A 15,464-nucleotide genomic window follows, 5' to 3' on the forward strand; every position below is an offset into this window, starting at 1 on the left:
ATATATCAACTAAATTTGATCAAGAACACAATCAAGCACTAATTTCCAACTAAATTCATCGACATATCAATTAATTAATTAATTTTCTAGAAGGGTGGCGCTTAATTTCTTAGTTTAATGTTCCAAGTCGCTCCAAAATTATTGTTGACGATAATGCAACAATTTTGTGAAAAGTAGTAATCCTTAATATACGTAGGGGTGAGAAATGAAAATTCAAACTGTATTAAAGCACATAGTTTTATTGAGATTTATTTGTGGTGTCTCAGTTTTGCCACTTGAATTATACATCATCATCTACGAATAATATTCAATTGCACAAACCCTGAAGTCTAAACACTATCGAATCCTCCAAACCCTGAAGTCTAAACACTATACGAAATAGTCAAATTTAAAATAAGTACGAAACCAAACTAAAATCTAGAAAATTAATACCAAGACTAACATTCTCACACAGTCACACATACGATACACCTAAATTAGTTGGATTATTTCTTCTTTTTTTTACAAAAAATAAGGACATGTAATGGATTTTTTAGTATTTTAGATTTTATTGGGCAATGAGGAAAGGTCAAGTCTTGCTCACTTGGCCAATGTGTATTTTGATAATCTTTTGTGGATATATTTTTGTTTGAGCTACACCTAGAAATTTTATAATAAAAGCACGTCACCTTGATATTAACGTGACATTTATAATGAAAATGAAACGCTCGACCAATTCAACAATGTTCTACTATATGTATTACACAAATTCAGAGATATGACAATATTTCAAACAATTACTCACCCCTTCAATTTGCCTTATCTAAACCAAAAGCATAATTTATGGCGCCTACTATTCCATGTTTGCTGTTTCTCTCTCTACTCTCTCACTCCTTTCTACTCAGCAAATGTAATGGTTAGTAATTTTTATTGATTTCAATTCTTGCATGATCATATCATATGAAGTTTGATTTGCAAGTCTTGGGAAATCTATCCATACATGTATGATTTTATTTGATTTTAGGCGGCTATTCTTTGTCTAGAATGATTAAAGTCGTGTCTATGCTAATCCCTTGTTAATTTTGAAAGATTAAAATTCGAAGTTAATTTTATTTGATTCATATCTCATTAAAAATGGTTGGGTTGAAGAAATCATAGTGGTGATTTTATTTAACGTGAGAATTTACACAAGCATATGATATGGACATCTCTTAATTTGGTGGAAGGATATTAGAGAGAGATTTGATTTTTGTAGTTGAGCTAAGATTTGAGAATTACATCCATAAATTGTTTTTACTTACCTATTTTGATCAAATCTATTATATAATCTTATCGTGTAACGCAGAGGATGATGATCTTCTAAACGGGATCCAACAATACAGATCAACCTTGAATCTCACGGCTCTAGCCACGACACGGGAGGCCGAATGCATCGCTGATGAAGTCGCCGATACTTTCCAGAACCAACCTTGCACCAACGCGACGAACCTCAATGCCACAGCCCTATCGACCATTCCCACCTATACCACCATTATGACAAAATGCGGTCTGAATGCAAATGCAAGCAATGCCTCCGTAAACAGCCAGATCTTACCTACCTGCGTCCCCAACCAGCAGAGCCTCGTGATCTCTGATTTCACGTCAAGATACGTGGCTTACCTCAACTCCACACAGTTCTCCGCCATCGGGGTTGGTTCTGAAGATGACTGGTTAGTCGTGCTCCTCACCAACATGACTGGCACTGCCATCAACAGCAACGGGGCTTCTGGCCTTGCCCTCACCGCCATAAGCCCTGTCGTGCTATCACTCATCTCCCTTTTCATCTTAGTTTAAACTAGTGTGTTTGATGTCTATACAATAGAAGCAATAAACAATGATGCATGCTACTAATAAGTTTCTGCAGAAGCAATAACTCACATTTGTTCGATATAGTCACACATTATACTAGAGACCTAGAAAAGTGATACATGTAATGCATCTTTATATATAGCCTATATACAGATTTGATGACAATAATATTCGGTTTTAGTCTCCTGGACTCAGATCACCAGTTTTTTATGACAGTATCTGGATAACTTTCAGGTTTTATTGCTCAATGAAAAGAAAAATCAATGGCTAAATAAAAAAAACTCCAACATTTTATTAATGACAATGAAAACATCTACTATCATACAAAACTCATCCTAATAATACATTGCTTTATTTTCCCAACAATATGCATCAATACTTTATTGTCACGGCCACAACTCCCTAATACCAGTGAGCGTAGCTATTTCGTGACTAAAATAATCTCATCAATCATGAATTTAACATAAGGGAAATAATCAACTCGACATAACAGTTTTCGAAGGCGAATGCGTACATAGTCAAAATGAAATCAAAGTAACGAGACCAGAGTCATAAATTCCTAAAACAAAATTCTACTGCAGCGGAAGAGTCCAAGACAAAATAGTATGTATGAAAACACACTACTTTGGGCTACCTAACTACTTATTAACGTTCACTTCCCAACACCTTCGTCGCCTCAATCACGTTCAACCTGCACGTTAGAAAAGAAACATGCAGTGCTGAGTATTTGATATACTCAGTGAGCATAGTGCCAAAAATAAGTTCCATTTAATTTGTCAGTCACAGTTGAGTACACACGGGTTTTTTTTAAAAGGCCCGGGTCACTAAATTCCTTTCATTTCATAAAATTGATTGCGCAATCACATAAACATAGATACCATATCTGAACGTATGTGAACCGGGAAGGTGACCACATTCCACGACGGTTACTGGACCGGCTAACTCGAAAGCTAGCACGCGGTCCCCATATGTGTACACTAGTCCGAGTAGGATTTGCGGCCCTATTGGGACCCGAATTCGATTTAACATGAGTGGCATAGCCAAGCAGATAGGTAATCGTAAAGCCAAAACATGGCATGACAAACATATTTAGAAAAGATTCACATGTTCATATTAAAATCACGTTTTGAAAAGAATGTCCACCTGATATGCTTATTCCTCAATTTAATTACTCGTGTTGGCCTCGCTCTGCCCTCGGGCAAAATTCCCTCTGAAAATAAAATAGCGTAGCACGCTAATTAGTACTTGAACTATTTCTCCTTAGAAAGGAATGCATGCACCCTATGACATAGCGCATATATCTTTATTCTTGTCTCAGAGGATCTCTAGTCCTCTCTCGGGCTTCACTAAGTGGTAGGATTTATTTATTCACTTCAACTAAATCCACAAAAATTCTATTATCTCAAACAAACAATCACTTGAGCACTTATTAAATAAAATATGGATTCTTGGAAAATCCCTTTTTAAATATTTTCTTTGAATCTTCTTAAGGCCGCCCATGGCGTCGCGGACTTCCGCGCGGAATTCCCACGGACGTCCGCCATTAGGCGTGCCCGCCACGGATATGAAATTGGGCTGAGGACGTCGCAGGTCCGCGGCGTTAAGCGGAATTCCGCGGGGACGTCCGCCATTGCGTCGACTCCCGCGGAATTCCGCTTTATTTCGTTTTTTTGTAATGTCTATATATACAGCTCGTTGAACTTCGTTTCATTTCGCACCACTTGTTTTAACAAGTTTCTCTCTCTCTCTAAATTTCTTTTATATAATAGTAATGGCTGGTAGTGGTAGTGGCCATCATGAAGACGTAATGGCTACGATTTGGGCACGTGTGCGGGAGGCCGCGGCGAGGGAGGAACAAGAGGCCTCGGCGCCGGCGGTGCCTCGACCCATCCACCGTCGCACTATAGTACCCCTGCGACCACCTCGCTGCCCACCGTCGGTTGTACGAGGACTACTTTGCGCCGGAGCCACGGTTTGTGGAGACCCTATTCCGGCGACGGTTTAGGATGCAGCGGCCGCTGTTTATGCCTATCCTTGGCGCTTTGGAGCGTCGATACGGGATGCAGCGGGTAAACCTGGCCACACACCGATTCAGAAGTGCACTGCCGCACTCAGGCAGTTGGCGTACGGAGGTGCGGCGGACATGTTCGATGAGTACCTCCACATCGGCGAGTCGACAGCCCGCGACTGCCTGAAGTATTTTTGTCAGGGCGTTAGGGAGATATTCGGGGATAGGTATCTTCGGAAGCCTACCCCCGAAGATTGTCAGGCTCTGCTGGATATGCACGGGGCTCAGCACGGCTTCCCGGGGATGCTGGGCAGCATAGATTGTATGCACTGGGAATGGAAGAACTGTCCCGCTGCATGGAAATGGATGTACACTACCGGTTTCAAGGACAAGAATCCCACGATGATCCTTGAAGTGGTAGCTGACTACCGGCTGTGGATATGGCATGCCTATTTTGGAGTAGCCGGGTCGAACAACGACATCAACGTCCTCCAGTCGGCGCCCCTTTTCAACGACCAGTGCATGGGCGTTGGTCCGGCTGTCAACTTCATCGCCAACGGCAACCAGCACAACATGGGCTATTATTTGGCGGATGGGATATACCCGATGTGGCCCGTCTTTGTGAAGACAATCAGATGCCCAACGGATGCGAAGAAGGTATACTTTGCGCAACGTCAGGAGGCAGCGCGCAAGGATGTGGAGCGGGCATTTGGTGTGCTCCAGGCTCGATGGGCGGCAGTGAAGGGTCCATCACGGCTGTGGTACGTTGATAGCATCGCCGGCGTCATGTACGCATGTATTATCATGCACAACATGATCGTTGAAGATGAAGGTCCTGCACTGACCGATTGGGCTAATGATGATGCTGATGCTGAGGGTCCAAGCCACGGCGTGGCCACTAGCAATGTAGGCATGGGGATTCCCCTTGACGACGTCGATCGAGTCTGTGCATTTGCCTACATGCGCCAAAAACAAGCCCATGTTCGACTCCAGAACGATATTATTGAAGAAGTGTGGCAGCGTAGGGGTCGTCATTGATGTAGTTTTTAATTATTGAAATGTATTTTTTTATTTGGTGAAATGTACTTTTTTTATTTTAATGGAATTTTTTCCTTATTTTCGTCGAAATTTTAATTACGTAAATTATTTACTTTCGGAAATCGTTTAATTTGTGAATTTGTGATTTTTTTAATATGGGAATTCCGTCGGGAATTCCGCAGGGGAAGTCCGCCACTGTGCAATGGGAATTCCGTATGACGTGGCAGAGCAGTGGGAAGTCCTTATGACGTGACAGGAGGTGTTTTTGGGAAGTCCGCGGGGTATTCCGTCGTTACATCAGCACCACTGCGGATGCCCTTAGTAATTAAAAGCTTGTCTCTTCTTGTAGGTGGGGAAAAAGCTTGGCTGCAAAGTTGCTGCCCTGTTGCTGTTCGAGAGGGCCTGGGCCTGACGGGCCGGGTGGATGGCCAAGACTTGGGCTTGGAAAAAGAAGGCCCAAGGTGCAAGCAAAATAAGATTTTGCTTCTTGAGTTTCTCTTTGGCCCATTGGCGACATTTTGTAATAGAATAGTGCTCCACATTTTCCTTCTCTTTCATTTATGTAAATTAAAGTGTTATTCCCGAGGTATGCGAACGCTTTCGTTCGGGGAGAACCACTTCGTATCTTTGTACAACTTCATTTGATTTCGTAACATCCATTAGATGGTTTTTGTTCGTTCGATTATTACTTAAATTTTTATTTTGCGAACCAACAATATTAAGTACCAATCAAAGTGGTAACGAGTCCCATTTAAAACAACGGAACAAAAGAGCGATGCAAATCTTAGTACGTCATCATAAAAAGGTTAATAAAAGGGGCGGTTATTACATTTATACGCTTTCAAACAACAAACAACAGATCCGGAACACAATCTCCCGTGACTGAACACGAAGATAAAACCAAGCATAGTGACAACAAACATCAGGTGGGGGCTTGCATTGGTCGGAGCCGCTTACTCGACTAGGACAATAGAGACCCTATCCTTCATATGAAGAGCAGTAACTCCAAGCACTAAACTTTTTGTGCTGCATAAGGATAATACTGTTGGAAAACATTTCGATATGTTGAAATTGAGATATCATGAGTATACAATATGATTTGTGCCAACTGCCAAATATGACATTCAAGTGGTCTATAGCCCAGAAGACTGGTAGAGCCTGTGATATATATTAAGCAGTGTTATTTTTAAGAGTATTATTTTTAAAGTCGTATGTGCAGTCCATTAATCATCTTAGTACCAGTAAAGCAAGGCAAGGCAATCTTGCTCTAAGGTGATTAGATTAAGGGTGAAGGATATTCTCACAAATCTCATGTCCAAACCATCAGATAAAATTTCCATCAATCTTATTCAAATAGGATTCTGTCATGTTAATACAGATACAATCAACTAGGATCAGCTTAGAGGTCAAAGTTGAGAATTTGGACGTTTCAATCTATTACACTCACACAATAGTTTGCTATATTATAGACCCAAAAAGTCTGATTTGCTTCATATTTATTGTACTTACCGAGATGAACATCTCACTGATTCAACGAGATTTCTTCAAGAACTCTTTAAGTTGGGTCTCGTCAACATAAACCTCCTTAGTGCAATCATTAGGACCCATGTGGTCTTCGTAACTTTCTCCTTTATCATCAAAAGCAGTGCTGAGGTCAGGACTGTTTTCAGCATTTGTGCCTGCAGCCCTTTGAAGAAGCCAAGTATCCCTTCTCTTTCCCAGATAGAACAGAGTGTTCCAGATATGGATTTACGGGGTCGTGCTTGGGGCTTACCATCTTCACTCTCATCTGATTTTGCCGACTGAATCACCACTTTACACCTGTGCATTATTCAGATGAGATCTATGTCTGTACAGAAGCAGTAGCATCACAAACTAAAACGGATAATAATCTATGCAATAGGAAGTCCTTGCATTAACGCTGATGATGGAAAGCCTCAAGTAGGAGGCTGAAAAGTATTTTCTGATGAGAAGGGACAAAGACAGACATTTACCTTATAGCTGGATAAGTTAAACAGGTAGCAATACACTTCGAGACTGCACCATAAACAAAAGCAGAAAAGGCAGAGATAGCTTCTGGAGATGACACCTCATCAGTTTGTTTCTTCATATTACTCTTTAGAAGCCTATTTTTTAACTGATCAAATACTGTATACTGCATGGTATTGCAATTAGCATAAGAATCTGTTGGACCTGTCTAACAAATATTTACAAAGTACAATTCAAAGAGAAAGTAGATATACCTGTATAGATGGATTTGCAGTAAGTAGAAGGGAAATTCCTAGACCATCAAATGCATCACTGAAAGAGCCTTCTGAGAGAGATTGCCACAAGCCTTTTGATTTTCCAAAATCACTTGTTTGCATTCTTGAAGATGCTGTATCAAGAGGCTGTAAAAATAAAATTAGGTTGTTGGGATAGAATGCATGATTCAGGCAGGTGCTGTGACCATAAGAACATATTGATCCACACCCATCGAAACAAGCTTCTACGCCTTGCATTGCTATTACACTTCAGTGTAAACTTAATAAACCAGCAATTCGCAGTTACATTTATAATCTATACCAATTGTTAACATCACAGAAATATTTTTATAAAACACAGTTAGCTCCAACATTCAATACAAAATCTGAGCATCGATGAAGTGGTGACTTGCCTGGGTTGCTATGGCTGTGCATGCACCAGCAGCAGCAGCAATTAATAAGTTAGCAGCAGTTCCTATGGATTTAGATTTGCTTTCTCTTAAGTACAGCCTCTTGAAAAAGCTATACCCATAGAAGTAGATAAACTGTGAAATGAAGGACTGCAGATTCTTCGTGCCCAGGCCCTGATACAACGACAGGACTTGACCTTTGGATATTGCTTCCAACAGAACATCTGAAATATTCCTGTTATCGCATGAAAAACGATTCATGTTTGCCTTTTAAGAACTGACATTATATGCATCATGTAATTAGTTACTACACCATGCTGATCAGCCATACATTGGACAAGACAAAGATAACAAGATTTTAAAGATGGGACACAATCTTCATCCACCGAAAGCACGTTATGTAACTTAGTAGTCTAATCATATACTACCAAATTCACAAACTATTTGTGAAACAACTAAAGTTCATATTTTATCGTCAATTTTGTAACATAGTTTTTGTATCTATTTATTCCTCAAAACACTACATTGAGAATAAATGAAGTCAATATGCACACACCATTTTCTTTATCGAGCTAACGACCCTGGCGGAGACAACAAGAATCAATTTTTATTTCTGAGATTTCAATACTATACCAATAAATCTTGTATCTATTTTCCTTTCAATCATCCAAATCTCAGGATACATCATTGTTATTACGATAGACCATACAGGATATAAACGAATCCAATACTGCTAGACTGGTATCAAAGATGGAGAGCAAGATCCGAAACAAGTTCAAAATGAAAACAAAATACCTACCTATATCTTTGGTGATGATGAGCTCGATTCTCAGCTTGATACCTAGTTTTACAGGTGTCGAGAGGATACAAGACGGTGGTGCTGACCAGTGCACCTACCGCACCCGACGTCGCCTCCACTAACGACTCCATGTCAAGAGCCATCGATTAATCCCAAACCTTTTGAGTTTTCCAGCCACAACAACCAACAGAGGAAACAATTGAAGGAATTAAGTGACTAGAAATTAAGAGTTGGGGAAATTCAGATCAGTTGTTCCGCCTACCGAACAAAATCAGCAGCCGAATATTGAGGTGAAAAACAAACCTGCAGAGTTGTGAAGAGCGGCGTAGGAAAAATTCGCCAGCGGTGGGCGGAGATGGATGAGTTCGTATTGTGATCGCGGTCAGAGCTGATGAGCTGTCTGTTAATCTTTTTGGGATTCGGAACGTGTTTCGTATTTAATTTGTTGACAAAACACTATGATGTCATTATAAAAACCTTTGCACTATAAATAACTAGTACATTATTTTATTAAAAAAATTCAGATTATAATTAAAAATTACGAATCCTATAACATTAAAATTAACGTATCCAGTTATTTTTTTCTTTATTTTATGTACTTTTTAGCAATTATTTTAAATACTCTATTACCATGTGTGAAAAGATAAACAAAGATTATATTATTCCATATAGAACAAAACAAAATAATTTCATAAAAACTCTAGTATCTTATGTTTCCATACAAATTAACAAGGCCTTATCGATAAAATGACACTGTTTTCCTTATTTCAGAGTTTTTATCCGTTTTTGTTAAGTCAAATAAACATATAAATTTTAAAAATGGAATCAGATTACTTTCTAACATCAAAATCCTAACAAATAAATATTCTTGGCTCCGTTTGATACATGGAATTAGAATTGGAATTGAATTAGAATTGGAATTGGAATTCCATGGAATTGAATTGGAAGGAATTGAATTATATGGTTTAGGATACTATGTTTGGTAAAATGAAGAATTGGTATGAAATTAAATTGACATGTTTGGTAAATATACACACAGTGCACACACACTACCCACATTTCATATACTACACACACTTCACACACTACACACACTACAAATTTTCACACACTACACACATTTCACATATTTCACACCCTTCACACATTTCACACACTCACACAATTCATGCACTACACACACTAAACATAGTACTCCCTCCGTATTTAAAAAATAGAAACATTTGAAACGGCACAAGTTTTAATGCACAATTGGTAAAGTAAGTGAGAAAAATTGGTAAAGTAAGAGAGGAAAAGAAAAAAATGAGTAAAGCAAGAGAGATGAAGAGAAAAAGTAGTGAAAGTAGAGTTAGTAGATTGTGGGGTACATGTCTTAAAATAGAAAGATTCTAAAGTTTATATTTTTAATAGAAAGATTCTAAAGTTTATATTTTTAATGAACTGTCCAAAATGAAAATAGTTACTATTTTTAAAAAAATAGAGTAGAAAAATCTTAAAATACGTGGCCTTGGGTTGGGCCTAAAAGCCCAAATCTAATCATAGTTTACTAAAATTACGTTGACGAATTGCTGATGAAAATCACAACGGCTCCATCGTCAAATATTTTCAAAAGTACACGGGTCAAAACGAAAATAGCTAAAATCATCGGGGTCAAACTCGTATTTAGCACACTCTGTTCTTCCATTATTCTAGTTTTCAAACCTTCTTTTCCCTCTCTGTCTTCACTATCTTCACTGAAATGAATTGGAAGTCATAAATAAACCCTAATTTTTCTCCTCTCACTACACTACTATCCTTGGTTTCTCCCTCTCTATAATCCGTATACTCCGGCGATGCAGGACTTCATCGGCTCTGTTCGCCGATCTCTGGTTTTCAAACCTTCCGGCGAAGAATCGGCTGGGTTTGGGGGAATTGTCGAGAAATTAGGGTCAAGCATCCGGAAATCTGGAATAGGTATTTTCGCTAAGCCTCCGGTTCCCGCGCTGCCGTCAATTGCGCGGAGAAACGCCAGAGCAGAGCCGTCGGTGGAGGAGGAGCAATTGCCGCCGATGGAAGGATCGACGGAGGATGAGCCGCCGGTAACTCGGGGAAGAGACAACAGAATGCTGACGCCAAAATCTAAGAAAGAGGAAGAATCGAAGAAGAGGAAAGAGGTCGGTGTGCCCCCACTGATCCGGTGGAGGAAGGGGGAGTTGATTGGCTGCGGTGCGTTTGGGAGAGTTCACATGGGAATGAACCTCGATTCCGGGGAGCTGCTCGCTGTGAAAGAGGTTGATTCCTTCGACTCCTTTACATTTTCGTGATTGTTTGTTTATTGATGAGATTTAATCTGTTGATTGGTGTTTCTCGTGGTTGTTGTAACTTCACGAGTGCAGGTTTCAATTGCGGCAAATAGTGCTTCAAAAAAAACGCAAGTATGCATCTGTTATGATCTGACTTTAGTCTTGACGATTCCACTCTTTTTTGTAGTATTTCAATTGATCTAACTCGATTGGAAGATTAAATTTGATTGATCACTGCCTACTGTTATTTTCAGGAATACATAGGGGAACTTGAGAAAGAAGTCAATCTATTGAAAAATCTTTCACATCCGAACATTGTGGTGAGGCGACACATCTTCTGCATTTTGATTGATCACTGGACTGCTTAACCTTTGATTTTACTGCATTTTGTTTTGTTGGTCAGAGATATTTGGGAACTGCTAGAGAGGATGGTTCACTTAACATATTACTGGAATTTGTGCCTGGTGGATCCATTTCATCTCTCTTGGGAAAATTTGGGTCTTTCCCAGAATCCGTAAGTGATTATATATCTCTGTGTATCACATTTTGAAATGACTGAGATTGTAGTTGATTTGCTTTCAGGATTACCTGCATCAGAGTTCTTGTATTAGTCATATTGGTTTTTGTCTAGCTTTAGGCTGTCAACTTCTTGAATTTAATTCATCAAAGCTATAATATGTTAAACTCCTATTATCCTCTTTGTTGCTAGCTAATGATGATAACTATCTAGGAACTTAATGCAGTTGTGGAGTCTCTTATTTATGTCCTCAGTATTCTAATCTTTACTTTTATTTTGCATTCAGGTTATAAGAATGTACACAAAACAATTGTTGTTAGGACTAGAGTACCTGCACAACAATAAGATTATGCACAGGGATATCAAGGTAATTTTTCCCCTTGCAATGTGAGCTGGTCAATCTGAAAGTCATAGAATCCTAATTCTAGCAATTCTACACGCATTAGGGAGCAAATATTCTTGTTGACAACAAGGGATGCATTAAACTGGCCGATTTTGGAGCATCCAAGAAAGTTGAAGCATTAGTATGATTTCTATCTTTACAAAAAAAAGAATCTCTTATATTTCATGTCTCTGGAAGCTGTATCTGAACTACTAATGTCTACTATTATGACTGCAGGCCACAATCACTGGTGCCAAATCTATGAAGGGTACTCCATATTGGATGGCTCCTGAAGTTATTGTTCAAAGTGGTCACAGCTAGTAAGTAGAAAATATACTGTTGCTCTTAATTAGCATGTAAATTTTATCCATTATTGAACTATAATTTGAATTGAACACTGGAGTGAAGTTATCAGTGGGTGAAACATTGTTTCAATTCCTATTTATTCTTAGCTGATATTGTGTCAAAAGCGCCTCTTGTACAACGTGTGTTGCTTGTTCTTAGAGAACCTTCTCTACCCAAAAAACATGATTTTTCTCTTCTTTGACCATGTAGATTTTGTATTTTTACCACTTGAAGTCAAGCTAAGCTCTTCTCTCTGGGTAAAACATTGCAGCTCGGCTGATATATGGAGTGTTGGATGCACAGTTATTGAAATGGCCACAGGAAAGGCTCCTTGGAGCCAGCAGTATCAGGAGGTGTTTTTTGTTTAATACTATAGAACATGAAGCTATTAAATTAAAGCTCAACTAATTTGCTTGTTAAGGGTGCTAATGTTGCGATCATTTTAGGTTGCTGCTCTCTTTCATGTAGGGACTACTAAATCTCATCCACCAATACCAGATCATCTTTCTCCCGAGGCAAATGATTTCTTGTTAAAATGTTTACAAAAGTATGTCTGGTGCATATTAGTTTACTATTGCCTATTTCATTTCCTGGTAGTAGTTAACCGGGCATCGAAGAAAAATCAAAATTATTGTGAAGTTATTTTATTCTCTTTCGTTTTCCTTTACTTGACTATTCATATTTGGTTTCATAACTAATTGTAGGGAGCCAGAGCTGAGGGCAACTGCATCAGAGTTGTTAAAGGTAGGATAAAATTTTTGAATCATGACGTATTCATCGATGCCTTTCCACAAGAGTCAGCGCCTGGAAAATACACGACAATTTTTCATGCTTTAGTGAAACTCCATATTCCATTCCATAGTTGCATTGAGATCTCATGATTGTTAATACGACACTGTCCTTTGCTTGTAATGTTCAGCATCCATTCGTAACCGGAGAAGGTCAGGACTCCTATGTTGCTCTTCGCTCTTCACATCTGGTTAGAAAATGTGCTTGTCTCTCGCTATATATGTTCTCCACTGTTTTGGTTGATATAATAAGCTAGGTATCTGGATCAACAGGAAAGAACTGGAAAACGGACGGCAGCATATGGGGCTGAAATTAAGAAATCGTAAGTATCCTTTTGGGAGAATTCCTGATGTATCTCGTTAAATTACTTAATTATAAAACTTGAGGCTGTATTCATGCTGCAGAATGAACCTAGAGGCAAGGAGGTCATGCAATGGTCTGAAGGACATTGGTGATTTAGGTGGTGCCTCTTGCTCAACAGTAAACTTTAAGCAGTACTCAGAAGGATCATTGAGGCAACCTGTCAATTTTGACGATGATGATATGTGTCGAATTGATGACAATGATGATCTTGTATTCGGCACATCCACGAAATTCAGACATAGTCTACTTCCTAGTGATTGTAATCAGGTTAGGAAGTAATCTTTATGATCATCTTGAATTCAATATATACTCCTAAATATGTTAGTTGATATTTTTGTCCATGAACGATGCACAATTGACATTGTGCCGGGTCTTCTTCATACAGAGTTTTAATCCAATGTGTGAACCCAATGATGATTGGGGCTGCAAGTTTGATGAAAACCCTGATTTGACCAAAAGTGGAATGGAGATTCTTCCTAGTCAAATTGAGTCTGGAAACAGGTCTTTAGGTTCTGTTGAGGTGGACTGTGGCTTTACATTTCCGAGGCAGTCTGAGTCTGAAGATGACAACATTTTAACTGAAGCAAAGATCAAAGCTTTCCTGGATGAAAAGGTATTTACTGATGAAACTATACTATTACATCCCAGCCCGTCTATGGAAATATGAATCTGAGTTTCACATATTGTCCAATTTGCCTAGTTTGAATTTGGCATCTTCCTGTATAATTCCTGTATACCAAAATTCGATCTCTTCATTTTTATCCCTCTCCCCCCACACCCTCTTATTTTATCGGAACAGAGCAGATTCTTATTTGAATTTCTACTGTATCTGTAGGCTGTGGAACTAAATAAGCTGAAAACACCTCTTTTTGCATTCTACAATTCCTTGAATGTTGCTGGACCTCCAAGTCCTGTTGGTGGTATAGGCAACAAGGAAAATGTTTCAAGTATCTGCAATCTACCTCCTAAAAGTAGGTCGCCTAACAAAATGGCTAGCAGGAGATTTTCTACTGCCCTTGATGCTGATTACTGCTTGAGTCCACGGAGTTTCTCCAGACGTGCATCGAATATCGGTGGTGAAAACTTTCGAACTTCTCAGGGCGCCAAAGAGCTTCCCTACGATTATCAACCGGAGCCACTTACTCCAAAGTATGTTATATTCTTTAGCATATTATTTGCAACAATCTTTCTCCTTTAACAATTGTGATACTAAGAAACAATGTCTGTGTAGCTCTAGGTTCGGTGATATACAAAGGAAATGGAAAGAAGAACTTGTTGAAGAGCTTGAAAGAACCAGAGGCAAGTTGCATTTCGTTTCCTGTGTGTATTAGAACTGCAAGTACACCTCTTTTAATGTGTTAGTCAATATCTTTTAGTTGCGTTGGGAAGCAACCTAAAGAATTGGTGCTGCCAGATGGCAACTGAAGTCAAATGAGAAAAGCTTGTTCTCAGTGTCTAAATATATTGTTTACAGCTGATAGTGGCTGATGTCACTTCATTCTGTGCCTAGTGTGTTTATATATATATAACCTTTAGGACGTAGAACTCAACTGTGAATCTAGATTACCAGTCACTCTATTATTAAGTAGCTCACGTCCCAACCTCTCTTTGTAATCTGTATAGTTGGTGTCAATGAACTGTTTATTTTCTATGGAAATCTGTATAATGGAGTAACTCGGACAAAACAAGTTGCCTAAGGCTTTATTGATGCAGGAAATATGTTTGGCAGTCATATATGCTACTCTTATAAACGCACGCATAGAAAAACTTTAGTACAGAAATTTCTCTTCTAGCTTGATACTGTACAAAACAACAACCAGTGCTAAGCATTTTGTTGGTGTTTTATATGCCATTGCTTGTATTCTACATTTCTAGTTCCTTGATATTATGTCACTGACCCGGGTCCTATCACATTTTCCCAGAACTCATGCGCCAAGCAGGCACGTCCAAGACATCATCGCCCAAGGATCGAATTATGAACCGACAAAAAGATCGGTTAAAGTATGCATCTCCTGGAAAATAAATGTATGCAGTTGCTACCATCTCTCCTCTCAAGAGAGCATGTTTGAGTTGCTACCATCTCTCCTCTCAAGAGAGCATGTTTGAGTTGCTACCATCTCTCCTCTCAAGCAATGTATGCCGTTGGTGAGATGTTGAGAAAAATGGCTTGTGATCCTGATGATGAATAGATTTCTTTTGGCATGCGTTTGAAAATGTCCAAAAGAGATAACTAAAGCCTCTGAGTAAAAAAAGAAATCAAAAGTTTAGGCACACTACTCTATGGTGTGTAAACTCTATATCATCTCCTTGTTTTATTGCCATATTTGTGCATAGAGAGTTGGCATCTTTGGAAAAATTTTACACTACATCATACTACTATCATGTACGAACCAGATCGACCACTTGTAGTTCATCTGTCTTAACATATAATATGAAATAACATGTCATATATGATTCTCTC

General features: G+C 39.0%; 3 protein-coding genes across 3 annotated transcripts; 2 read left to right on the forward strand and 1 right to left on the reverse strand.

The window, feature by feature from the left end:
* Positions 1-761: 761 nt before the first annotated feature.
* On the forward strand, positions 762-2,021 carry LOC121797930 (uncharacterized GPI-anchored protein At3g06035-like). The gene is made up of 2 exons (XM_042196715.1): positions 762-895; positions 1,325-2,021. The coding sequence occupies exons 1-2, from the start codon at positions 823-825 to the stop codon at positions 1,810-1,812; spliced, it is 561 nt and encodes a 186-aa protein (XP_042052649.1). The 5' UTR covers positions 762-822; the 3' UTR covers positions 1,813-2,021.
* Positions 2,022-6,196: 4,175 nt separating this feature from the next.
* On the reverse strand, positions 6,197-8,763 carry LOC121794001 (peroxisomal adenine nucleotide carrier 1-like). The gene is made up of 6 exons (XM_042192015.1): positions 8,629-8,763; positions 8,326-8,483; positions 7,530-7,761; positions 7,117-7,263; positions 6,868-7,028; positions 6,197-6,694 (listed from the first exon to the last, which is right to left on the reverse strand). The coding sequence occupies exons 2-6, from the start codon at positions 8,466-8,468 to the stop codon at positions 6,418-6,420; spliced, it is 960 nt and encodes a 319-aa protein (XP_042047949.1). The 5' UTR covers positions 8,469-8,483; positions 8,629-8,763; the 3' UTR covers positions 6,197-6,417.
* A 1,281-nt stretch (positions 8,764-10,044) lies between these two features.
* LOC121794011 (mitogen-activated protein kinase kinase kinase NPK1-like) lies at positions 10,045-15,464 on the forward strand. Its single transcript, XM_042192026.1, has 17 exons — positions 10,045-10,595; positions 10,701-10,739; positions 10,862-10,927; positions 11,011-11,121; positions 11,411-11,491; positions 11,571-11,648; positions 11,744-11,826; positions 12,123-12,204; positions 12,298-12,398; positions 12,556-12,595; positions 12,771-12,830; positions 12,913-12,962; positions 13,045-13,270; positions 13,389-13,616; positions 13,839-14,152; positions 14,235-14,302; positions 14,926-15,464. Exons 1-17 carry the CDS (start codon positions 10,158-10,160, stop codon positions 15,024-15,026), a joined length of 2,166 nt encoding a protein of 721 aa, XP_042047960.1. The 5' UTR covers positions 10,045-10,157; the 3' UTR covers positions 15,027-15,464.

This window comes from Salvia splendens, chromosome 1 (genome assembly GCF_004379255.2).
Source record: "Salvia splendens isolate huo1 chromosome 1, SspV2, whole genome shotgun sequence".
In the NCBI taxonomy this organism is placed as follows: Eukaryota; Viridiplantae; Streptophyta; class Magnoliopsida; order Lamiales; family Lamiaceae; genus Salvia; species Salvia splendens.

What these genes read in the sequence shown, in the direction of transcription:
- LOC121794001 (XM_042192015.1), bottom strand. Translation starts at nt 8,468, where the DNA reads ATGGCTCTTGACATGGAGTCGTTAGTGGAGGCGACGTCGGGTGCGGTA. An exon ending in CTGCAAATCCATCTATACAG is followed by an intron (nt 7,029 to 7,116) that starts GTATATCTACTT and finishes AATACCATGCAG; the next exon opens with TATACAGTATTTGATCAGTT. An exon ending in TTAACTTATCCAGCTATAAG is followed by an intron (nt 6,695 to 6,867) that starts GTAAATGTCTGT and finishes AATAATGCACAG; the next exon opens with GTGTAAAGTGGTGATTCAGT.
- LOC121794011 (XM_042192026.1), top strand. Translation starts at nt 10,158, where the DNA reads ATGCAGGACTTCATCGGCTCTGTTCGCCGATCTCTGGTTTTCAAACCT. An exon ending in TTGTTAAAATGTTTACAAAA is followed by an intron (nt 12,399 to 12,555) that starts GTATGTCTGGTG and finishes AACTAATTGTAG; the next exon opens with GGAGCCAGAGCTGAGGGCAA. An exon ending in CTGCATCAGAGTTGTTAAAG is followed by an intron (nt 12,596 to 12,770) that starts GTAGGATAAAAT and finishes TGTAATGTTCAG; the next exon opens with CATCCATTCGTAACCGGAGA.
- LOC121797930 (XM_042196715.1), top strand. Translation starts at nt 823, where the DNA reads ATGGCGCCTACTATTCCATGTTTGCTGTTTCTCTCTCTACTCTCTCAC. An exon ending in TCTACTCAGCAAATGTAATG is followed by an intron (nt 896 to 1,324) that starts GTTAGTAATTTT and finishes CGTGTAACGCAG; the next exon opens with AGGATGATGATCTTCTAAAC.